This window comes from Equus caballus, chromosome 8 (assembly GCF_041296265.1).
Source record: "Equus caballus isolate H_3958 breed thoroughbred chromosome 8, TB-T2T, whole genome shotgun sequence".
NCBI classification, from domain to species: domain Eukaryota; kingdom Metazoa; phylum Chordata; class Mammalia; order Perissodactyla; family Equidae; genus Equus; species Equus caballus.
In genome coordinates, this window is record NC_091691.1 from 75,917,902 (window position 1) to 75,943,656 (window position 25,755).

Below are 25,755 nucleotides of genomic sequence, written 5' to 3' on the forward strand. Positions count from 1 at the left end.
AGAAAACCCCACCCAAGACACACAACCCCCCACACACTTGAAAGGGGAATGCTTGCCTCTGGTTCCATTCAACCTACCTGGTTATCAGTCAGGGGAGTGGGGGCGGGGGTGAAAGACGTGTGCATTGACCTAACATTCCAATATTATGTATTTGGTCCAGAAGGGGGAGCAGGTTGAGAAGAGCATCCAAAGAACAGTGCCATCTTGGTGGCTGCTCTGAAAGCTCTTGGACCTGTCAATCAATTGAGATCTTTCCTGGAGGAAAAACAACCAGAGGGTGGGCCAAAAGCCAATCACAAAGTTCAGGGGCGATTGGGATAGAGATGGGGGTGGCCATGATGGGACTGAGCAGGCCAAGGGGTGGAAGACATGACTATGAATACGCATGCATCACACAGCCCCTTCCCTTGAGCGTCCTGCAGGCCTGGGGCTTGTTCCCATTTCATAGAATATGGGAATATGAATAATCTTTGGAATATGAGAACATAGAAAACTGGAGCCTTAAGATGTCAGCTGATCGCCCAGTTTACCAGGCTCGGAGCTGTGAGAACTGAGAGTAGAGGCCCAGCTGGGCAACTCCTGACTTTTCCATGCTCAGTGATCCACAGGAGAAGAGCAGTCTACCCCGAGCCGTTCAGACCCACCGTTGGGCTGCGCTTCCTGGAGGCAGAGGGCTGGCCCAGTTGACCCCTCAAGGTCTCGTTCCAGCCCAACAGTGGCTGATTCTACAAGCGAGTTGCCATGGGAACTGTAACTTTGAATTTCCTGGCTCTGGGGCTGTGAAAATCACAACCTGAACCTTCCGTTGATGTGGGTTTCTCGATTAATTTCCTGTTTGATTGTTTACTTTAGAGAGCGGAAAATGCCTTTGCAGGCAGCTAGTTCCCTCCACCAAGACGCTTATCACACCCTCCTCGCAAAGCCAGCAAGGTCAAGTCCAGGCCTCAGGTGGGTGGAGGTGGGGGGACCCAGGGATGAGGCCAGGGGCTAAGGGTGGGGAGAGGCCCCCCAAGAGCAGATGGCAGCCTGTGCCCTGCTTCGTCCTGTGCCGGTCCGCCAGGGGGTCCCAGCCTGGTGGGCGCCAGGAGAGACCTTCGAGTTAAGAGGCTGGGCCTGTGAGGGGCGTCTGCCTTCTGCCCTGAGCCCCAGGCCTGGCCCCTAGCCAACCAAACCCCTCCCCTGTCTCAGGAGCTATTTTCTGCTGAGTCAGACACAGGATTCGGTCACTCCTTCAGAGGGGCATCTGTAGGGTGCTGTGAGGGGGGTAATGGTCCCAAGTGCCACCCGACACCCAGTGCCTCTGGGCCAGGCATTCTTGGCCGAGCTCCCGGGGGAAGCTTGGAGACTAACTGCTTCTCCATCTGCCTCTCCTCCGCCCGCTCTCCCCAGGGCCCCGCCACTCCAGCAGAGAGCGGTGGACCACGTGCCCGCTACCATAATTCCATCCTTCCTGGCTCCGATCCTTGGGGAGCGGTTAGCGATGGCAGGCTCAGGTGAGGCCTGCGGCAGGTGTCATGACCTCCTGTAATGATAACCACCTCTCACTAGGAGCAGGGCCACTTTGTCACCTTCAGAGTCCTCCTCACCCACTTTATGAACGGGGACCCTGAGGCATGAGGAAGGGAAGTGGAATAGACTGGAGGTCAGCCGACCCATCAGGAGGTAATGTGGGGGGCTCCAAACCCCTGAGCGCCCCTTCCCTTGTCTAGGTGACTATATAATGTACCATCCAAATCAGGACACTTTTGTGAGAGAAAGGGACACCCTCGTTAATTACTTTGGGATGACAGGTGAAAACCAGAACCATCCCAGGCAAACAGGGGTGTGTGGTCACCCCACTTTTTGCTGACCTCCCCCCATTAGCCTCATGTGGCGCATTCTCATGGGGCAGTGATTATGTCATTTGACTGTGGAGGCAGATGAGACCTGCATTTGCGTCCTGATTTTCTGTCACTTATGTGCTCCTGGGGAAGTCCTTTCAGTCTCCAGGCATCAGCTTCTGCAGCTATAAATGAAGATCCTACCATGGCATCTAACTCAGACAAACTGGTCTAAGGATAAAGTGTATCTTAAAATGTATGCACAGCTCAGAGCTTCACATCTAGAGCAAGCATTCAAATACGTAAGCCAGGTGAGGACGGAGGCCGCAGAAGGAGACCCCCTCTTGGAAGCCAAAGCCTCAGAGCTGCCTCAGGCATTCTCTGTTCATCCTTTAGGAGAGATCTGTGGCCGTCGGGGCAGTGAACACAGAAGGCACCACAGAGAGGACAGGCAAGGCTTCAAGGAGGAGGGAAGGGCAGTGAAGGAGAAGCTGGGAGGTGTTGACAGAAGTCAGTCGTGGCCAGCATCCCTGGGGTTTGAAACCTCGACCCAGGGTCCTGGGAACTCATAGCTGTGGAGACTTGATGAATAGAACTTGCCTCCTGTCCAGGCCACTTGCCAGGACTCGGCCCCCAAGAGGAGCCTCTGGAGCCACGGCCCTGTCCTCTGGCTCCGGTGTCTGTAGGATTCAGTGTCTGCTCTGAGCCCCAGATTACATTTCCACCCCCTGGGGCCAGCTGTGGGATGAAGCATTCTCCCATGTGACATTTACTGTGGCCACTTTGTACGGGGCGGTTTGCAAGCTCGGCAGGAAGGAGGCTAATTATTCCCTCTGGGGCGCCTGGTCCGCACTTAGGGTGCCTGCCCGCCTGCCCACCTCAGTTGGGAGGGCTGGCAGCCAGACCACAGGGCACAAGCTTGGACTGAAGTCCAGGTCAGAACCATGAATTTCCTTGACATCTGACTGTAGCTGCCGTACCAGGGCTCCTTATTAGGGTAGTGGAAAAGTGACATGGGGCAAATTCCCTTCTCCTGGGCATGACTGAAATGCAGGCAGGCACACAGTGATGAAAGTAAGTAATGAGCATGAAACAATGCTAATTTCGTAGTTGCACTGGCAGCTGGGCAGCACGAGCATTTACGCGGGTACCTATGTCCAGAGCCACCCTGTCCCCTCCTGGCCGGTTCTCAGTAGTGATACCCTTCTCTTATTTAAGGCTTATCTGTGCTCCCGATCCTCTCCTCACCTCTGATTGTCCCCCCATCCTTCTTGCATTCTGCCCACTCATTTCTGCCTCCGGCCTTTAAACATGCTCAACCCTCTCCGACTTCAACAAACATTGCCCTTCACCCTGTGCCAGTCTCTTTCTCCTAGCATCCTACCCTTCTTCTCTTCCGTAATCAAGTTCCGAAAGAAAGAAAGAGGGAGGAGGGAAGGAGAGAAAAAGACAGAGAAGAAGGAATAGAAACACCCAAGGAAAAAGAAAGAAATGATGTCGTCTTTGTGTCTTCACTTCCCGACCTCCCTCCCCAACCCCACGTGACCCCGGCTTCCACCTGCCCCTACCCTTGCACTGAAGTCATCACAGCAAATGCCGCCCCTGCTCTCCTAATCACCAAATCCAGGGGGCCCTGGTCATTGTTCATCTTACTTGACCTCTCTGAGCACTTGACACTGTTGACCTTGGACTTCCTTAAACTCTCTTGGCTTCCACAACATCACTTCTTCCTGTTCCTCTTAGCTCTCTGACTGTCCTCTCCCACCTCCTCTACCACCCTTTATTTTTATTTTTATTTTTTTTGGAGAAGAAGATTAGTCCTGAGCTATCATCTGCCATCAATCCTCCTCTTTTTACTGAGGAAGACTGGCCCTGAGCTAACATCTGTGCCCATCTTCCTCTACTTTATATGTGGGATGCCTACCACAGCATGGCGTGCCAAGCGGTGCCATGTCCACACCCGGGATCCAAACCAGTGAACCCCAGGCCGCTGAAGAGGAACGTGCACACTTAACTGCTGTGCCACCGGGCCGGCCCCTCTACCGCTCTTTAGATGTTGCTCTTTCCAGGTTTGGAGCCCTTGCCCTCTTCTCACTTTGTCTTCTCACTTTGTCTTCTCCCAGGTCATCTCATTCACACCTATGGCCTTGACTAACACTTGGCCGCTGATGTTCACAGATGCCAGTCTCCCACTAGTCATCTTCCTTGATCATCCCCAAGGACCATGGACTATTTATTTATATTTTTATATATTTATATATATTTATAACACAACTCATTCACATTCCCCCAAACCAACTCCTCATGACTTCTTAGTGTCGTTGGTGGCACCACCATTTATCCAGTTTACCAGTCTCCTGACCTGGGAGTTATCCATCTTCTATGTTGTCCTACTCCTCACCCTCACTTCTGCCTGCTAATCATATCTCCTTCCATTTTGCCTGCCTCGATTCAAGTCACCATAATTTCTCACAGCAGCCTCCTCACTGGCCTCCTTGCCTATAGTCGCACCACCACCCTACCAGCTCCAGTCTATTCTCCATGCTGTGCAAGAAAGGATCTTTCTAAAAGGCAAATGTTATCTTCCTACTTTCAGTGCCTCTCCAGTCCCTTAGGATAAAATCCAAACTCAGTAGCTTGGCATCCAGTGTCCTTTAGGATGTGGCCCTTGCCTTCATCATCATGTTCTCTCTCTCCCCCCAGCACCACATATTATAGCATCTTGAAATACTTGAAATCTTGTTATTCACCAGTGCACTCTGCTAATTCACATTTTTTGCTTTTGTGCTTATGCCATATGCTGCTGCTTACACCATATGCCTGGCATGTCGTCACCGCCATTCCATTCCATGCTCCAACCCCGTGTACCCAGCACAATCTCTCTGTACTTACACAGTGTTTAGCACATAGTAGATGTTCCATTAATGTTGTTGAAAGGATGGATGGATGGATAAGTATGTGAGTGGGTAGATGGATGGATAGGTAGATGGATGAAAGGATGGATGGGTGGATGGAAGGTTGGATACATGATGTGTGAGTGGATAGAAAGGTAAATGGATACATGGATTCATTGGTGGATGGATGGATGTATTAGGTGGGTGAATAGATGGATTAATGAGTTGGTGGGTGAGTAAATGGGTATATGGATGGGTAGACGGATAGAAGGGTGGATGGATAGATAGATGGTGGCCAATGCAGACAAAGAATAGGTAAAATCAACTCAATTTTGTTAAGGCTCAGGTTGATTATTGTCACCAGTCAACAAAATTAAGAATTGTGAGCTCCAACAAGCAAAATAAGAGTTAGCTAATGTGGGAGAAATTAAAATAATTCTCTAAGAAAGAGGATGCTGACCCAGGACTCTTGAACAACTTCTAGTTCTTCTCAGATTTGCTGTCTCTCTGGCTTGTGCGAGCCACTTAACTACTGTACCTTGGTTTCTCTGTCTATTAAGTAGAGATAATAATGCCTGTGGCCTTTCCCTGTCTCCACAGGAGTGTCACGAGGGTAAATGGGATGGTGCCGACAAAGTGTGTCAGATCTTCAGGGGAGATACATGTTTATGAAGATGCACATTTAATAACAATAATCACACCTGGCATTTGAATCTAGCTTTGCACTTTTCAAAACTCTTTCACATACCTTATCTCAACTGACTCTCACAACAATTCTAGGCAGGTGATTATCCCCATTCTCAAGTGAGGAAATAGGCGCAGCATGATTAAGTGGCATGCCTGGGGTTACTCTTAGTGAGTGTGCATTTTTGATGACAGCCTTTTTCAGATAGATTATCTACTTCCCTGCCTCGCTGTAGAGACCCAGGCATAATTGACCCTCTTCTTGATGACTCAAGGTCGTTATCACCAGCATCAGTTCCTGTCTTGTCCTCTAGACTTAGTGTAGATGCCGATCCAGGTCCAGCAGAGGCGCTGGTGGAGGGTCCAGACTTGTACCTGAGAGCACTCGCGACATGCAGGTGGCCACGTGCACCTCCTCACCCTGGCCACCGTTCTAGACCACATGCCACACGTTGGGGTGATCTCCCCTGGCTCTGCTTCATACTTCTCTCTCTCCCCTTTCTCTCCACTGTCAACGTCTGTGCCCATCACTGTGGCTTCCTCAGCCACCACAGACCTCCACCTCCTGCTCTAGGCTCCTGTTTCTTCTGTCTCCTCTTCCTGCAATGTCTTCCACGCTTTCAGCTTGTCCCGTCACAGCCCTGGCCCTCCTAGAGACGCAACCAGCCAATCAGAGTTCTCTGGATTTGTGCAAACCAGCCAGTCACATGCACTCTGAAATCTTCTGCTTTACTCCCCGTTGCTGCTCCCAGACCACCCTCGACTACCCCAAAAGGAGGGAGGCTCCTGCAGGCACGGTCTGAGCTAAGCTTTTACTATGTCTGCATTAGGCTCCTTGGGTTTGTTCTACAAGGTTGAAACTCTGTGCTGTTGGTGAGCTGAAGGGGTCAGGGTAGGCTGGCCAGCCTGCCTCAAGTTGGCACTCCACTCCTCAGTGGTAAGGCAAGAAGTTATGACCTCCAGCATTCACCCCCCTCCCGCAGAGTCAGGCAGCCACACAGGGCCTTCCATCAGCACTGTCTTTCCCTCCCCATGGGGTGGCATCCCAGGCAACCAGCCTGGCTACATCCTGGGCACGCCTTGGGCAGCATGCCCATGCCCTGTGGACCTACCCCGGGGACACCAGGATGCTCCCACCAGGCTGCCTTTCTCCCTACTTGCTGTCGGGCCTCCCACAGCCTGACTCCTAGCACCCCGGCCTCTCCCTGAGGGAGGATATGATGGGTGTGCCCACAACAAGTCTCCGGCAGAGACAATAGGATAGGAATGCATTAGCTTCCGAACAAACACTGTGTGGGCTCGCACAATTGCCTTGCATTCTCGTCCAAGAAACACATTTCGCTGTTCGAGGGTGCGGGTGGCTTGCCTGCCCCAGCCCGCCCACACCCCTTTTTTGTGCCAGACACTTTGATGAGTGGGCTCCTTCTCCCCCCACCCCAGGCCTTCAACCCTGGGTTGGGTAGCCCTGCCTCCTCCATCAGTGCAAGCTTTTCTTCCAAAGAGTGATAGCAGGGGAGAGAGACAGTCCCGCCCACCCAGAGTGCCTGCCACTGCCACCCCAGTTTTGTAACCATTTTTTATTATTGTGGTAAAATATACACACATAAAATTGATCCTTTTAACCATTTTTAAATGTACAGTTCAGTGGCATTAAGTACATGCACATTGTGCAACCATCACCCCCATCCATCCCCAGAACTTTGTTCATCTTGCAAAACTGAACCTCTGTCCCCATTGAACAGTACCTCCCCACCCCACCTCCCACAGCCCCTGGCAACCACCATTCTGCTTTCTGCGTCTATGAATTTGAGTATTCCAGGTCCCTCATTTAAGGGAAAGCTTCCAGTGTTTGTCCTTTGTGACTGGCTTATTTCACTTAGCATAACGTCTTCAAGGTCCATCCATGTTGCAACATGTGACAGAATTTCCTTCCTTTTTAAGGATGAATGACATTCTCTTGTATGAATGTACCACAATTAGTTTATCCTTTCCTCTGTTGATGGACACTTGAGCTGCTTCCACCACTTGCCTCTTGTGAATAGTGCTGTTGTAAACATGGGTGGACAAGTATCTGTTCAAGTTGCCACTACTTTTTGAGACTCATCTTGGAGTTAAATAAAGCATTGTCTCCAGAAGATTTCCAAGTCGAACATAAGTAAACAAGAGAGCTTCTTGGCCCGTCAACAGACCAACAGGGATTGGTTTATCCAAAAACTAGCTGCCCCTTAGCAAAAAGCAGAGCCCTGAAGAAATGCAACACAGAACAGGTAAGTTTTGGCCAAAACTGAAAAGAGTGGAAAGTTCCAGCACTTGGGACGCTGCCCGAAAAAGACAAGTCAAGGATGGATTCCTGGGAAGTCACTGACGACCCAGAAGTGTGGGAGCCTCTAAGGGTGACACTGAGAGGGGTCCGGGGAGGGAGCCCCTGTAGAGCTGTGTCAAGGGCTCCCCAAGGCGAGGCAGGCCAGCCTCTTGTTAGACCACAGAGAGCAGCAGGGTGCGACTTCCTGTCTGTGATGGGGGCCAGCGTTCCCTCCGGTGGAGGCGTGGAGGGAGACCCTCTGACGTCTCTTCAGCTCGAAGGCTCTGAGAGTGCGCTCTTAAGAGGTGGCCATAAGAAGCCAAGTCAGCGTTTGGGGGGAAAGCCCGGCATGGTCTGCTGCCACCAGCACCCTTCATGAATGCGTCCCAGCGACTGTGAAGGAAAGTAGAGTCCCCGTGCTTCCCGGCTTCCTGGGGAAAACCCAGCAGGCCGTTTGCAAGAGCACCTATCACGCCGTGTGATTTGGGCTTAACATAGACTTTTCCGAACCACCAAGTGAGAGAGAAGTTGGAGGAGAGGCTCTGGGGTGAAGAGCCTGCCGACAGCTCTGCTGGGCAGCCCACAGCAGGCCACCCTCACCCTGAGTCTGTCCCCTGCCCCACAGCCAGGAGCCCAGGGCCCCGCCGGCAAGGGAGCAGGGCAGTGACCATGGGCAAGGCCCCCAGGCACGCACAGGGGAGAAAGGGACTTGAGTTGGAAGTCACAAAGATGCAGGGGAGAGAAGAGAAAGAAGAGGAAGACACGGACCCGCCCTGGAGTTCCGAACCGTCACCGGGGAGCAGACGGAGGGCAGGCAGGCCTCAGCGGTGGAAGAAATGAGGAGAAGGACACACTTGCTCGTCAGGGCAACATGCTCGGCTGGCGAGAACACACAGGCCCCGGGAGGCTGTCCACGCAGCGTTGTCAGAAGCCTGGAGGGCCTCTTGGAGGGAGAAACAACTACATCTCAGAGCATCTGGTACTTGCCAGGCCTGGCTCTTCATGGTAGTTCTCATAAAGTTACCTCACTTGTCCCAAAACCCTAAAACCCCTAAGAAGCTGATCTCAGGACAGAACATGACCCCAGGTTCATCCCCATTCACCATGACACAAGCATTTATTGAGCAGCTACTGTGTGTCCTCCAACGTGCTAGGTGCATCTGGAGCCAACCCCTCTCTTCCTTCCTGTAAGCTCCTGGTTCTGCCAGCTTCCTACTTCCCCACTCAGCTGCCACCACCCACTCTATCTCTAGGAGTAACCTTCCCACCAGATACCCCACTTTCCCCCCTTCTTTTGTGACTTCTACCAGTCATTTTTATTTTAGGGAATTTTTTCCCCCACTAAGCACTATTAGAAACCTATGAGGAGACAAAGTCACCATCAGAAAGAAATTCCAGCAAACCTCACAGAGTTCTCCTAGGATATAGGAGTCCCGATCTTCCCCGCAGAGTACAGGGGCTAGGCCCACACGCCCCCACGCCATCCAGACAGTCAAGGACTCTCCCTGTCCATGAACCAGCCCCTCCCAGAGCAGGCAGGTTGGATGCTGGACCACGCGACGTTGGTAGGCCTGCTGCAAGGTGAGTCACCTCCTTCCAGCCTTTTCCAGAACCTGCTTCCTGGTCTTCCCTCTGGCGTAGAAGGGCAGCAACAGCCATGTGCTGCAGAGTATTCCACTGTGTGGATGTATCGGAATTATTTAACCAGTTGCCTTGTCGGTGGCCATTCAGGTTATTTGCAATAGTGCAGTGAAGGCCTTGCATCCATGATATAGTGCATGCGTGTAGGTACACATGTAGGATAAATTCCTAGACGGTGTATTGCCAGGTCAAAGGGTTTGTACACTTGCAATAGTTACAGCGAATTGTCATCTAGAGAGTTTTACCAACTTCTCTTTCCACAAGCACTGTATGTCCGCAGACACAGCAATTATCATTTCATGCCACGTCCCCTTTAGCAAGAGGCACGTGTAGGGTGGGGGATCCACGTCCCCATCACTGTCGCCTTTTCTACTGTGTGCACCAGGGTGACTTGCAGATGGCAGCCCATCAGAGTTAGCCTTTTCCCACTTGCAGACTCTCCAAGCTGGGTGAGTTTTCTCCCTGCCTCCCCGAGCATCTCTGTTAACAAGTACTTCGAGTGCTTACTGTGTGCCAGGCACAGTGCCAGGTGCTGGGGAGAGCAATGGACAAAACAGAGGCCCTGGCTTCGTGGAGCCTGCCTTCTAGTCCCGGGAGACGGACAGCAGATGACAAGTAGCTAAAATGTCAGGGGTGAGGTCTGCCACAGAGAGCAGCGAGCCGGGGGTGGGCGGGGGCGATCAGTTACACCCAGGCTGGTCAGGGAAGCCCTGGCCGATGAGGTGCTATTGGGGCAGAGCCCTGAATCAAGTGAGGGAGAAAGGTCTGCAGATATGCAGTGGCCGAGAATTCCTGGGTAACGAGCACAAAGGCCCGGAGTCAGAATGTGTCAGTGGGTAGAGCACACGTACCGATGGCCGTCAACACCTGTCACCTTGCGTCGCCCAAACCATTCCCTCCGCTGGATTGTCCCTTGCTCTCTGCCTGCTTTTCATTTGAGCAGCCAAGGTCTACCTCTGCTCGTTCTTCCCAAAATGATTTCTTTTCTGCTTGTCTGCTGAGAGCCCAGTTCTCGCCCCACTTCTGATCGAGGTACAAATAGGAAGGAGGTCTGGTCCCTGAGAGTATCTCTGGTCGGTGCAGCCAGCACTGACTTGTCCCCTAGACTCCTGCGGCCTCAATGGCCTACACGCTCATCAGGCAATCAGCAAAGACTACGCTGGATCTTCAGCCCTCCTGAAGCAGATGCTGTAACTCCTGCGGGAGGGCCCCTGGGCCGGGCGGATGGATGCAACATGACAAGAGAAGGGTGGGGGTGAGGAAGGTGTGTGGGATTTGGGTTTTGAACCAGCAGTGGCAACAGTCCGCCTGGGTTATGTGTGATTTCACCTGTCCTTGAACACCTCGTGCCCGGTTCAAACCCCTTGACTCCAGTTCTCGGTTGGTGGGCAAGGAAGCTGACCTAAAAATGTCTTCCTCTCTTGTGCTCTGCTCACCCTCCACTATCTCTTCAAAACAAAAACAATGCATAAATCATATCCAACATTTAGCAAATGCCTTCTGTTGCCAGGAGCTGTGCTAGGTGTTAAAAAGGGCAGCAAAGATGAATGTGGCCCTGCCCCTGCCTTCAGGAAGCCGGCAGCTCACACTGCAAAGTGTGTCTTCACCTGCGTGGAACCCAAGTGGGTGGGTGGGAAGGCCAGGGAACACTCGCCGGAATGAGAAGCAGGAGAGGGCATCATGAGCTGGAACAATCTGGAAGTCTCCAGGGAAAGCTGGGAAGTGGCCTGGGCCCCGAAGGATGGGGAAGTGTGCAGAAAGTGGAGGGTTCCAGGGGGTGGAGAAGTCACCTGGAGCAGGTCATCTAGGTGTGGTGTCATCTGATGGATATGATGGTCCGTGTGGTGGAGGATGGGGTGGAGAAGGAACTGAGGTGGATTTAGGGGTTGGGAGAGGCGCTAACCAGCACAGGGGACAGTGGAAGAAGTGGTCAACACGGTTTGGGGAGAACAGGATGCTAGAGCTTCTCTGAAGCTGTACCTGGAGAGAGTTTCTACTGGGGATCCAAGAAAAAAATGAATTTTTTTAAAAAGTAGAAAATAACAAATGTTGGTGAGGATGTGGAAAAATCAGAACGCTCAGATGTTGCTGGAGGGAATGTAAAATGGCACAGCCACTGTAGAACACAGTTGGTCAGTTTCTCAAAAAGCTAACCATGGAGTTCCCACAGGACCTAGCAATTCCCCTCCTGGGTGTGTACCCAAGAGAAGTGAAATGTATGTTCCCACAAAAACCTGTACATGAATGTTCATAGCAGCTTTTCTGATAGTAGCCAAAAAGTGGAAACAACTCAAATGTCTGTCAACTAATGATAGATACACAAAACGTATTGTGAACATACAATGGAATATTATTCAGCCATAAAAAGGAATGAAGAACTGATAATAGGCTACAACATGGATGAACGTTAAAGACGTGATGTTACGTGGAAGAAGCCAGTCACCAAAGACCACATACTGTTTGATTCCATTTATATGAAATGTCCAGCATAGACGAATCCATAGAAACAAAGGAAATTAGGGGCTGCCAGGGGATAGGAAAAAGGGACCAGCTGCTAGTGGGTATGGGCCTCTTTTGGGGGCGATGAAAACGTTCTGGCATTAGATAGTGGTGATGGTTGCACAACCTTGAATATACTACAAGTCACTGAATTGTATACTTAAAAATGGTGAATTTGGGGCTGGCGCGGTGGCGCACGGGTTAAGTGTGCACATTCTGCTTCAGCAGCCCAGGGTTCACCGGTTCAGATCCCAGGTACGGACATGGCATCGCGTGGCATGCCATGCTGTGGTAGGCGTCCCACGTATAAAATAGAGGAAGATAGGCATGGATGTTAGCTCAGGGCCAGTCTTCCTCAGCAAAAAGAGGAGGATTGGCAGCAGTTAGCTCAGGGCTAATCTTCCTCAAAAAAAAAAAAAATGGTGAATTTGATGTTACGTGAATTATATCTCAATTTAAAAAGAGAGAGAGGGGCCGACCCCATGGCCTAGTGGTTAAGTTCGGTGCACTCCACTTCAGCAGCCCGGGTTCGGTTCCCAGGCACAGACCTACACCACTCATTGGCAGTCGTGCTATAGTGGCGACCCACATACAAAAGAAAATAGAGGAAGATTGGCAACAGACGTCAGCTCAGGGCTAATCTTCCTCAGCAAAGAAAAACAGAGAGAGAGAGAGAGATTGAGAGAATGAAATGAGGCAGGTAGAGGGAAATCCAAACAGGGACACGGCCAGCCCCAGGCCTGAGCAGCCTGGCCACGGCCTTGGTCAGGCAGCAATTCCAGCCTCTGGGGAAGTCAGTGCAGGCGTGGTTTTGCAAAAGAGCACTTTGGTTTCTGGAAGTCCTACAGCCAGGGCCCAGGAGTTCCTGAGACCACCACTGAGCCTCCCCTCACCCAGCAGGAAGTCTTTAAGCTAATTTCATTTCTCCGAGGACTTTCGCTGACCAGTTGTTAACAGCCGATGATCCCAACATACTTGCTACTGCCTTCAAACCCACCTGCAGCCTTGCTCCACCGTGGTCTCTAATCGCAGCCTTCCAACCTGGCCGGGGCACCCGGGCTCCATGACCACAGCTGTCCTCCAGTCGCTTAAACCCCCTGTGAGAAATCACAGCTTCCTGGTGCAGCGTTCCTGCCACCCTCTGACCTTCATGGGCTCTCCCTCTGGCCCGTGCCTTGGAGATGCTTGTTACAGGCTGCATGAGGGCTAGGTCTGGGCGGACCGGCTGCAGGGGGCTGGGAGCAGGTGCGCAGCCCCTAAGTGGTGCTCTCTGCCCCTCTCTTCACAGCTCCTGCAATCTCAGGATGTGAAGGAAGATGCCGTTCTGTGCTGCTCGATGGAGGTAAGCAGTGAGGCTCAGACCTGGTGCGCCCCTCATGCCTTGTGCCTCGCAGTGGGAGGGGCATGAGGCTCCTTGGAGGCGTCCACAAGTCCAGGGCAAGGGTGTGTCAAGAGTGCTGGTGGGGGATGGCTTCCTGAGTGGTCATGGACTTCTGCATCCAGAATTGTCAACCCCAAGCCAGAGTACATGTTAATGGGGAGACCAGCACGCAGCAGGTTGGAGGGAGAGAATTGCTGGTTCTCAAGAGGGAAGGACCAAGTGCTGGCACTGTCCACTTTCCCTCTGCCCCCAAGACCACCTTCTCCATACAGCAGGCACAGCGCACAAATGACATAAGAGATTCCAAGGGACTCCCTGCCCCCAAATACCTCCCTTGGCTTTGGCGGTGTGGGGTTTGGGGAAGGTGCCTGAGGCTCAAATCCCTCGTGTTGATGCTGTGTGCTTCCAAGCAGCCCCATTGGCAGGTGTCACTCTGTCCCCAAAGTGTGGCTCATTGCAACCCTTCCTCCTCTGGGACCTTCCTTCAGACACTTGGCTCTGGCCCAGTCACGGGGGCAAAGCTTTGCCCTCAGAAAACACCCAGAGTCATTCCAAGTGAAGTGCAGGGAGGAGAGGCTCCAGCCTGAGCACCCAGGGCATGTGAGGGCTGTAGGCCCACCTCTCTGATGGCTTCTGCCAGACTGCCTCCCTGGCCACTCCCAAGGAGCTCAGAGGCCAGAAGTGCTGGGAGCACAGACAGCAGCCTTAGGTCAATGGGACGGTCACTCCGCTCATTTCTTCACCTCTAGCTGGGTACCCTTCATGGGGCTTGGAACAGGGAAGATGGGAGAGGGAGGAGAAAGCATGGCCCCTGCCCCAGACAGCTTCCCACCTGGCTAGGGATCCGTCACACACATGCACACACACACACACACACACACACACACACACACGCAGAGCGGATGGGGCAATGTAGAGAAGTATGTACAGAGCACACCTCCCTGAGGAGTCAGGAGAGAGGTCAGGGCGGGCTGGGGAGGTCAAGGAAGGTTTTGTGAAGAAGGTACAGCCTTGAAAAATGGGTGGGATGAGTCTGGGGATGAGACGGAGAGGAAGATTGAGGTCATATGGAGAGGACCTGTAGGGGCTGCTGGCTGAGGTGGGCTGATCCAGAAGACTGGGTCTCCTTCCCCACAGGGGCTTTTGAAGATCATGGGGTCTCTCTTGAGGGCAGGCCTTCTGCCTCAGTTCTTATTTCTCTCCTCCCCTTCGTGTCACAAGTGTGGGCAGAGGTCAGGGGAGCAAGGAGGTGGGATTGGGGGCGGGAGAGAAGGAAACAGAAATAGGAGCTCTCATCGCTGCTCTCAGGTTCCACACGGACACACGCAGGTAATAATGACTAAGCTCGTTTCCAGAGAGACATCCTAGCAAGTGAAAATTAACACGGTGCAAGCTGATCACCTTTGAAGGGAGCAGTCACACAGTCATTGCAGGTGTGGGTGGTAGGCAGGGAAGACTTCCTGTAGGAGGGGAGGTGAGTAGGTGAAAAGGAGAAGCAACATGTTCCTGGTGAGGCTCTTTGCAGCCCTGGGCAGCAGGCGATACCCTGATCCCTTTTGTCCCTCTGGCAGATTGGGGGTTAAGTGTGGGCTCTCACAGTTGGCTGTTTCCACCCTCCCTAGTCTCTGTCCTTCTCCCTGGCACAGAGGCCTGGGCCTGCACTTTCCTGAGATAACCCAGCTATTTCCTGTCCTTGCCCCCAGCCCACCTAACCGAGGTGGGTCAGGGATCATTGTGGGACCCAAGTCCTGTCCTAACTCCCCTTCTCTGCCTGCAGCTGCAGAGCACAGGCCGGCTGCTAGAGGAGCAGCTGCCCGAGATGATGACCGAGCTCCTGGCCAGCGCCCGCGACAAGATGCTATGCCCCTCGGAGTCGATGCTGACCCGGTCGCTACTCCTAGAGGTCATCGAGCTCCATGCCAACAGCTGGAACCCTCTGACGCCCCCCATCACGCAGTACTACAACAGAACCATCCAGAAACTGACAGCCTGACAGCCAGGGGGCCTGGCAGGCGGCCCGCGGGCAGCTGGGGCCCTGGTGCACAGGGCCAGATGGACAGGCGGGAGGACAGGGGTGGCCCTGGCGGGAGAAAGAAATGGGGAGGAAGGCAGGCAGAGCCGGCGGCCAGTCTGGAGCCAGACGGGGAAGGGATCAAATCCCTAGGAGGCGTCCCTCCCAGCTGAGCCCCCCCCAGCCCCGAGCATGCGGCAGCTCACCCCAATAAGGGAAGCATGTTTATTTTCCGTGTGGCCCCGGCCCTCCCCCTCCTCACTCCCGCTCCTCCCCGCCCCCTCCCATCAAACGCGTCCCCCACAGGGCTTTGTGTGAGGGATTCATCTCTGTGACTCCTCCGAGGCCTTGGCAGCCCTGCGCGCGCGCCAGGGTACCGCTTGGGTCAGAAAGGACCTCAGAAGGCTGAAAAAGTGGGTCGGAGACGGGCTTGCATTGTTCCCGCATGCTGTCAGCCGCAGTCGCCAACTGGCAGCAGGCGACGTGTAGCAGATGTCCGGGAGGACAAAGGCAGGCACGGTCCCCACCAGCCGCCCGTAATTGACGGCCTTTGTCCGCCATGGTCGAGCTCGGGGACAGAGGCGTCTCCTCTGTAACCTTCACGCTCCACCCTCCCGGCGTCCAGTTCCTCCTCCCTCAGCCCCCACGCTGAGGCCTCGGGGGTCGGGAGCAGGGAGGGGAACGGAGTTTGCAGTTCCACTGGCACTCTTTTGTTTTATTGTTTTATTTTTCCGAAGTCAGCTGCTTTGAAGTCTCCTCTGTCGATGAAAAGAGCCCGCGATGCGATCACACAGTCAGCCCCGCGAGGACCCCCTGATTAGTGGGAGATCAAACCCGACCCCCTCTGGAAGGATTCTAGCCACAGACAGCTTGCCAGTAGCCAATTAGGGTAATTGAAAACTTCTGCCCCGGCAGGGGTCCCCACTGGAACCCCGTGCTCCTCAGCCCCTGGCTTCCCGTACCTCTGTACCTCTGTTCTCTCTTCTTCTAGCTCCGCTCTCTCAAAGGGCTGATAGTGTTGCCGCTGGGAGTGCATCAAACCCCGTCCTGGCCCGGGGCCTTGTGGTGAACTGGGCACAGGACAGGGCTGGCAAATTAAAACCAAAACACTAGGTGATGTTTTCGATCCACACACAGGTCTTGTCCCAAGCTCTTACTCGGGGGAGAGAGGTGGTGGGGGCTGCCTGACCCCCCCGGGACGTGGAGATTAGCTATGGACTGGCTATGTCACTGCGCTAGCCTCATCACAGGCAGGATCCCAAAGACCAGACCTCCCGCAGCCAGAGTCCGTGTGCTCCAGGAGGACTCTGGGCACTGCAGCCCAGGGCTGTCGGGAAAGGATGCATTCACTGAGGCAGGAGCAGGCAACCCGGTGACCCGACCAGCTTTCCAGGCTGGGAACAAGGCTGGGGTTTCTTGGAAGGGCCAGGTCCTGGGGAGCTAGCTCCTTCTCCGATGGCTAGAGAGAAGGATGCGAGTCGGGCCCTGGGAGGCTGGCTTTGGGTTGTTGCTGGCGTCTGCACAGCCCCATCTCTGGGTCCGGAGCCCACACTTTGATGAGCCCCTGGAAAATGACCTCAGAGCCCAACAGCTTCCTTATTTGCTCCTTTGTTGAGGCCAGTCAGTCCCTGGGTCCCCTCGGAGGCCCCCCTGGCTGCCCGGCCGGTCCAGTCATTCTGGCCAGCAGGTGAAGGCTGGAGGAGGTTTCCCTTTGTGGACTCCGAGGCTGGGAGAGCAGGCAGGGTGGCACAGGGAGACGTTCCTCAGTCCTCACCGGCTTTCCCCATCAGCTGCAACCTGCCTTCCAGCCCCAGAACAGGAGCCCATGCCGGTCCCCATAGAGAGCCTGTTGGGGACAAGGTGTGGGGGCACAGGTTTCTCTGGAACGTGTCTGTAGCCTCTGCCGGGAAGCCCGTGCTGTCCCTGCCCCGGCCTTCGCCTTCTCCCTCCCTCCTCCCAGGCTTTCTCAAGCTTCTCCTCTCTGCCTTTCCTCCTCGCCCCACACCTTCTGCCCAGCCTGGGGCCCAGGGACACCAGCGCCTCCACAGGAGGCCTTGAGGGAAGAGCTGGGCCGATGTTAGGATGCTCTGAGAGGACGCTGGGGAAATCTTGGTCTCATAGAGTCAGGCAGCCCCAGCCAGGCAAGCCCCCGCTCCCTGGCAGCCATCAGAGAGCGGCACCTGTGCTGAGATGAGCCTTGTTTCCCTCGAGTGGGGTGTGTGTGTGTGTGTGTGTGTGTGCACGCACGCGCACGTGTGCGGGTGTGGGTGGGTGGGTGCGTGTGTGAGCACATTTGCTGAGAACGAAGCAGGGCCCAGAGGACAAGAGAGGCCCAGGAGTGGGGGCATAAGTCAAGGAGGTGGGGAATGGGTCTCCCACCCCTACCTTGGGCTCAGAGAGTGAGCTTCATGAAGGCGCCCCAGACGGAAGGTGCTCAGGGGGCCCATGTTCCCTGGAAAGCCAACACAGATAGCCTCGTGGGCACCATGGGCCTAACGCCCTTTCCTCCTCACGGCCCTCCGTGGTGGGCCTGCCTCAAGGCCCACCCCTCCTTAACTGTTAGGACCAGGGTGTGAAGAAGTGAGATATAAATATGTATACATATATAAATATATTTTTAATTACGTGTCTGTCAACGGTGGCTCCAGACATATGGTTTGCCTAGTTTATTCCATTGCTTGAAAGCGCTTCCTGGCCAATCCGAATAACAATTTAGGCCGTTTTTCTAAATGCAGGTTGCTGCTACTTTTTCAGACATGGAAGGAAAACGTTTAAAAAAAAAAATTTTTTTTAAAGGAAATAGCAGTAAGGCCTCAAATCTGAGACTCTGAGGCAGCTTCCCACGGGAGACTCCCCAGACAGGAACTGGGGCGCAGAAGTGAGAGCCCTGCAGGCCTCCGCCCCCTCCTCAGGCCAGACGCCCCCTCTGCTGACTGAGGAAGCCATGTCCAGGTGACCTCCGAATGTATTCGATGGGAGGCCGGGCTGGATATTGCATTTCTGAGGTTTGTGTTGTTCCCCTCGCTCGCCCGCAGCTTTCTTGGCGCGTTGAAGAGGCAAAGTCCGGCCATCTGATGTTGATCCTGTCTCGGTCTCTCCCCTGCCAGTCAAGACGAGGTAGTCATTGTTTTCCTCCCAGGCAGCCGGCCTGCTCGCCACAGTCCTGCTCGCCGCGGCCTTGTGGCTGCCTAAACTCCGGGACCGCAGCCCCAAGAAGGCTCCCGGGCTCCCCTGGACAAGGCAGGAGCCCCACCATCCTCCCTGGGGAGTGTGCACCCTGCAAACCCAGTTTCGTCTGTTCGTCCTTCCGTAACCAGTCTGTAAACCTTTAAGGTTTGGGGATCGTTCTGTCCATCCATGTAAATGTAAATGTCGGCTGAGTCGGTATTTATTCTAATTTTTATTTTATTTTATTTTTCTCTGAGGGAGGAGGGGGGGTGTGGGAAATGTACCACTGATCACGCCCTGGGCAGCTGCAGGGGTGGGGGCCCAGACAGCCGGACTGGCCGCGAGGAGCAGCCCCATGGGACCGCCCCAGACGCCAAGTCCCAGCCTCTTATCTGACATCGGAAACTGGCCAGGGTTCCTCATGTGACAGACTCTTGGGGCCTGCTCGTGGAGTCTTGACCCTCAGCGGCTGGGCCCTCTGTTGGGAAACCTCTGTCTGGGCCTGTGAGGTCACAGATCAGAGACAAGACAACTTTCCCCTGCTTGGGACACTTGCACAGAAGGGCTGCCTGTCTCGCCTGAGCCAGCTGGGAACCTGGCGACAGGACCTACCTCCCTGGGCAGGGGCCTGGGGCTTCCCGCCAAAGCTGCAGTGGAATCCTGCTCACGCAACCACCTTCCCCCCTCAGTATGTCCTGCTTTCCAGCTGAACCCAAACTACAAGTGGGTTTAAAAAATAAACAACACCAAAAAACAAAAATGCCCTGAATCCGTGTTCTTTGTGTGTTTGGCAAAGCCTTTCCCAAAGGCTTCTGAACCTCAGCTGGCGCTGGCAGAGACCTCAGAGGAGCCCCTGCCCGGCTGATGGGCTAATGAGAAGATTCCCCACAGTTTGGCCGCTGTGGGGAGCCGGGGCAGAGTCCAGGGCCTGGGGAAGCTTGTGAAAGAGTGGTCCATGAGAACATGGGTGAGGACAGTTATGCCCTCCCAAAGCTGGGACCTATGGCCTGTCCAAGGTGGCAGGATGAGGCCAGTCCTGCAGAAAATGGTGTTCACACTGAAGATTTGGTTTACTCCATGTTTAACATCGCCCCCCACCCCAAAGCCCACACCTCCCTTGGAAATGTCACTGTGGCATTTGGCAATAACTCATTTAAGAAGACTGCGACTTGTACCTAGCAGCTTCTAAAAGTCAGCAGCAAGTGACTGTCCAGTCCCGGTGGGCCAAATCAGTCTTTCATCAAAGGGGCCCAAAGGGCCCCAGTGATCTAGTTTCCTGTGATGACATGGCCCTTGTTTTGCACAATCCCTTTCATGGCAAGACACCGGGGACACTGCCTCCTGGTAACAGATCCCCCTCAGGGATTCTGGCTAGAATTTGCCAGGCTTTCAGCAACTCAGGCTGGTGACCAGAGCATCCACCGCCTTCATGCCTCCCTGACCTGGCCAAGATGACGGCCAGACCAGCCCAGGAGCCAGGGGAGGCCATCGCCCACTGCTGAGCCGTATGACGCTGCACAGGGACGCTCAGAAGTACACAGACTGGCAAAGGGCAATAACATTTTAATTAAACAGTTGAGATATTTGTCAAGACCAAGTTTTTAATAAAAATGCAAAAGGAGTAGGAGAGAAAGTAGAGGTCAAGATAAAAGGTGTTTGAAGACAAGAGAGAGGGCGAGGAAAGAGAAATGTTACCAAACACTGTCCTCCAAAAAGGGGAGGAGATTTTTCTGGGCGATTTAGTCCAGGTTCCAGAAGGTTCTAAATTACTGAAAACTATGAAACATGTCATTCAAATGATAAAGGTTTCAATCCTGCATTTCAGCACCATCTCTGCTGCTATGTGTTGTCTGTCCTTCTGAGGGTAGTTGACGTTTGTACTGGTGTCTATAGGAGGGAAGAAGAGGAAGCCTATTTATCTTGGATGAATAAGCTAGAACACACATGCACACACACACACTCACGACTTGTAAGGACCTTTTAAGTGCCAAGGCTAAGAGCAGAAAAAGGGGATCGAGAAGGTGAGAGGGGAAGAAGTGGTCGTGCCTTACTATGAACAGCCTCATTCCCACAGCTCCCACTGGCTTCCAGGCCTTCCACACACACACACTGTCTCGCGTGGTTCAATGAAGCAGACAGATGAGTATTTGATTCCCATTTCACAGATGAGAAAACTAAGGCTCAGAGTGGTGTCACAACTGACCCAGAGCCCAAGGCCGGTCAGCGGGAGCGTCAGGGGCAGCGGGAGAGCGGAGTGCCCCTTCCCCTAGCCCAGAAAGCGAGCGTTTCCTCAGCAGCCTCTCTCCTCCGGCTGCTGCGAGCTCGGCCCCAGGGAGCCGGCCAGTCACACCAGCCAGACAGAAGGAGCAGCTAGCTGCCCGCTGGGACGGCCATGGGCAGGCTACGCCGTCTTCCCTCTGCATCCATGGAAAGCAGGAGCATGATGAAATCCCTCAAGATCAAGGGAGGCAAAGGCGCGATGTGGCAGAGTTTGGTGCTGTTATATCAAAGCATCGCTGTAATATGCGCACACGGTCCCGTTGGATTCCCTCCAGGCGAGTGGTTCTCAAGGTGGGTGGGAGGTGAGCGAGACCCTCCTAGCGGGGGCTTGTCAAGGGATGCGGTCAATATCCAAATGGCCTGGGTACTTTTTCAAACTACTTACTGAGAGAGGACAGACGTATACACCAACGTTTTCAGAATTCTGGCCATAGGGAACCCCTCTTCTTACCGGGGGGTCCACGTGTGCCATACCTGTGTGGGGTATGGGAGAAAAGACACCCACCACTCCAGGAACATAGCACAGTGAGGACCACAAAGAGCTGTTGCGGTGATGCAGAATTAACGTCCAGAAACCCGGGCCACGTTGCCGTATTCCTCACCCCCATTTGCAGTATTCGGCTTTGCCATCTTAACCAAAACGAGGCTGGCCAGCACCTTTGCAACGTGGGAAAAGGCTCCAGTAAGTGGCTTGGGTGTGGAGCGGAGTAAACACCGTGGACTCAGGGCCATGTAGGACTTCCATGGGCCCTAGCCACTTAATGCCTTCATAGGCCTTTGCTCCTTAAAATAGTATAAAAATTGTATTTTGTGATTATAGTGGTCTAAAGACAAATATATTAACAATACTAATTAAAACATTTTTTGACCTACAAGTTCATGTCTTAATTCTGCTTTTAAAAGAGATGAAAACATTTTACATTTCCCTGAAAGTATCGTGTTCCCTGAGCACTGTGTTTAACGCCTATGTCAGCCCCGCATGGACATCTTACCTGAGCAAGAAACCCTGCCTCTCCTTGCAGGTCCCTGATCTTGGGGTGAGCCGGGGCACAGCAGGGGAAGGGCAGGGCAGGAGGGACGGGTGGCCCAAAGGGCAGCTCGTGCTGTAGTCTTGCAGGGAAGCAGTTGGCCCCCGTGGCTGCTTCTGCCCAGACTGGCTGCCGGCCAGACAGCCCGGAGTGCGAGGCGAGCAGCTGTGTTTGCTGGGCCAAGGAGACGCTGGCTCAGAGAGCCCACCCTGTCACACAGCACTTGCATACACATTACGTGGTGACAGTCTCACCAGAGCCCTGGAAGGAAGGAAGTAAAATTCTCATACCCATTTTGCATGTAGGGAAACAGGTTAGAGAGCCACTCCGCCTGCGGGAATGGGGCTTTGCAGTTCTCAAAAATACGATCTTGTTAGATTCTCACAACAGTGCTGCCAGGTGACAGACATTTTTGACCCCATTTCCAAGACAGAGGAAAGAAACAGGCTAAAAGAAGCGATGACAACCCCATGTCTTGTGGCCATTAGGCAAGAAGGCCAGGCCTTGAATTGCTTCTTAGTCCCGAAATGGGCCTGGTGGGCGTGCATGGGATCCAGGCTGAGGACCAGGCTGCTGGCCTCTTGTACCTATGGTCACCTTTGTGCCCAAGTCCTCTCGCCCCACTGTGTCCTCCAACTCTAATGGGCCCATCGGCTCGCAGAAGCAAGCAGGGGCTCAGGTCAGGGCTCTTGGACCCTGCGGTGACCCAGCAGAACATAGAGGAACACAGCCCTCAAAGGTACAGAAGCGGGCGAGAGAGAGGGTCAGCTCCCAGCATGTAATCGATGCCTTTCCCATTCGACCAGGGCCACAGCCGGCTCTGCCATGGGCCCAGCTCAGAGGAAAAGGAGAAGCATGGCGGCCGAGGAGGGAACAGTAGCTCCTGAAGCTCGTGGCCAGAGGAGGAAGGGGTGCTCAGGGTCTGTCAGCTAACTATTGCCATGTAATTCTGTGTGACTAATTGTGTAACTAACGAGCCTGAAATCCCAGGGGCTTGCCACACAGATGTTCATTGCTCTTGTTTACCCGTCTGCAGATGGGTTGGAGTTTGGATGATCTTGGCTGGCTGGCTGGAGACCCAAGCCCAGTTCTGGGCCACCGACAGCAACAGGAAATGCAAGCATGAGCCTTCACTTAGCGCTGCCTCCTGCAGGAAGTTCTCCATGACTACTCCCCCAGTCGGGGTTACTGGTTCCCATTCTGGGCTCCCACAAGCTCCTACTACAGCCCAGCTTGCTGTGTGTGACCACCCGTGTGTAGGTGGCCAATGCCCACTGACTATGAGCTTGACCTCGTCCCCTCTGCATCCAGCACCAAGCCCAGCGCCCAGCTCAAGCAGCTGCTGAATAAGCCTGTGGGGGATAAATGGATGATCTGTGATAGTGAGGTCCAGGTCATTAGTGACAGGGGGCTTGGGGAGGGAAGAGCTCAGCTGTGACTTAAGCCAGGTCCTGGAGGTGGGGCACCCAGAGCAGTGGAGGGGTGGGGAGACCCCACAGGGGACAGGGACTTCCAGTGGGGAGGGCTGGGGTGTCCCCAGGGTCCTGCGGTCTAACCGTCCACAGAGGTCTGGAGGCGGGGGGGCTGCTCTGCTGTTGGCGGGTGGGCCAGAGCCCCGACAAGCACAGCTGGGCCTCTCTGCCAATGAGAAGCAGGTGCCCTTCCTTCCTTGGGGCACCCAGCCCTACCCAGGACCTCACGAGCAGCACAGACTCCTCAGCTGGGCCCCTCGTGGAGGACACCACCTGCACCCCACAAGTGAGATCCTCTAGGGGGATGTGTGTGCGTGTGTGTGTGAATTTGTGTTGCAGCTTCTAAGTTTCCCAGGTGCTTGGCCTCTGAGCAATGAGGGGTGGGAAGCAGAGGTGTGACGATCCCGGGTCCCAGAACCAGAAGCAGTGGGTGTCCTTCAGAGGAGGTCACAGAGGCTTTCACCCTGTCCCTGGGAAGGGGGCTGACGTCCCATGGTATGCCATGAACCGGCTGGCGGTCCCGGGTGGGCAGGCCCCAAGCTGGCCTTCTGCTCAGGCAAAACCTTCCTTCCGTGGGCTTATTCCTCAGTTGGTGAGGGCAGAGGTCTGGACAGACAGAAAGGAGGAATCTGGGGAGGAAACGCTCCCCAGGGGGTCAAGGAATCCAGTAAGCATGAAGTGCCTGGTCCCGAAGGACTGCGGCTCAGAGGGAGAGGCCCGGAACGACTTCTGACAGTGGTCACAGGAGGTCCTGCCCTTGGAGGAGGCCAGCTTCACCTAAGGAAGGGACACCCCACCCAGCAGGGTGACAAGAGGCCACTTGGGACCACCAAGGAAAGAGTCTGGCTTCTACCCCAGAGCACTCTGTGGTCCCTGTAAGTCGGACTCAGCCGCCTGGGCAGTGGGCCTCCTTGCACGAGGAGCGACCCCGACCTGCCTCCTCTCGCCCAGTCAGAAGCCAGGAGGAAACTATCTCTGGAAGCTGAACTCTCGGAGAGGAAACTGCAGGACTCTGTCTTCGTCTCTCCTGGCGAAGCTCAGGGGTGGCCGCAGGGGCACAGGGCAGCTTCTGCTTTCAGCTTGCTGACCCTCACGTTGTCACGGAGATGGGCTCCTGGAGTCTGGGAAGCTCGTCTGTGGCTCCAGATGCCTGATTTGAGCAGGAGTCGTTAGCTGACACTCGTTGGGGAGAAAACACCCCTCCAAAACAGCTGTGCTAAATAAACACAGGAGACACCTAGAGTGACAGCTTGCTCTATCTGCCCTGGTCAGACTGCACCTGGAATATTGGATGCCCCTCTGGGCACTCAGTTTTTGTAAGCACACGGCCAAGGACCATGAGCAGGCCAGGAGGGAGCCGGCACTCAGTGAGCAAGGAGAGGCTGCAGAGCCACGCGCATTCCACCTGAGAACGCTCTGCTGTACACGTCTGTCCTCAAAGGTCTGACGTGGCATCGCAGGGAAGGAGGAATAGCAGGGGCTGGACATCGAGAGTGGATGGCAGACACGCTGAGCCAAGGACAATATGGGGATCAGCAGGTGGTGTGGCAGGGGATTGCTGAGGATCAATATAAGGGACCCAGCCCCCCACCAGGGGACGTGTTCTAGCAGAAGCCATGGCCCACCCTCAAGCGGTGTGGGAGGAATCTCTTCTTTGTGGTTCAGGCCGTGGATTAGAAAAACCCAGAGACCGCTTCCATTCCGAGGTTCTGTAAGGAGCAGGGCCCCCTTGGACACCTCCCTTCCAGGACCGCACTTGCCCTCCATCCCTGAGGATCGCTCATCCTTCCTCACGCCCCACCCCCACCCTCCAAATACTCCAGGCTACCAGGACCTGGAGGGCAACTCAGAGCCCACTCTCCCACTTTACAGATGAGGAAACTGAGGCCCTTACACGAACGGGACTCGTCCAGCTGTAGTGGGGCGAGCCCTTCCCGGCATCTCACTGCACCTGGAGGGGACTGTGCACTTCACAGAGACCGAGACGGGTTAATTTGCCTCAGGTCACCCCACTAGAAAGAGGAGGGGCAGCTCCTACCAGGGTCCCCTCTGCCCCCAGAGCCCATGCTGATGACCCTGAACCTCAAACCTCCATGTCCCACACTCAGCGACAAAATCAGGTAAGTCCACTGAGAAATGCAGACAGTCCCTTTCAGCGATGTCCGTCAGGATAAGCCTAGAGAGGCTGGCAAGTCGCTCAGCGTCTCTGAGCCGTAGTCTCCTCCATTGAGAAAGGGAGTACTAATATTTACATTCCTCTCTTGTTGGAAGATTTGGATAAATAGAACATGTCCTCTGAGTCTTTCACAGACGACAGCTCTTTCCTCTTAACCACCAGGCACTCCCACCTCGCTGACTGTGTGTGTGTGGCTCTTATTCTTTCTGGTAATGGGTATGCCCTGATATGTCCACTCTCCCAGTGGGACCCTCAGGACCAGGGTTGGGGTGGGGTTTGGCTGAAATTCTGAGAACTTTCAAAGGTGGGACTTTGGCCTCACCACCCCCACTGAGACGCTGACAAGTGAGCTGACCTGTCCCCCCGCGGGTAACTCCTCCTCTAAGCATCCACCAGTTG

General features: G+C 54.3%; 1 protein-coding gene across 41 annotated transcripts in view; it reads left to right on the top strand.

The window, feature by feature from the left end:
• Nucleotides 1–19,160, top strand: part of CTIF (cap binding complex dependent translation initiation factor) — a 296,979-nt gene extending 277,819 nt beyond the window's left edge. For 31 of the 41 annotated variants that reach the window (XM_023647782.2, XM_023647780.2, XM_070221061.1 and 28 more), the window contains 2 exons: nt 13,129–13,182; nt 14,999–19,160. In XM_023647782.2, coding sequence (XP_023503550.1) covers nt 13,129–13,182; nt 14,999–15,214 — 270 coding nt within the window. In that variant the 3' untranslated portion in view covers nt 15,215–19,160. The remainder of the gene's footprint in view (nt 1–13,128; nt 13,183–14,998) is intronic. The other 10 variants (XR_011421048.1, XR_011421049.1, XR_011421050.1 and 7 more) reach the window with 1 other exon arrangement.
• The last annotated feature ends 6,595 nt before the right edge of the window (nt 19,161–25,755 follow it).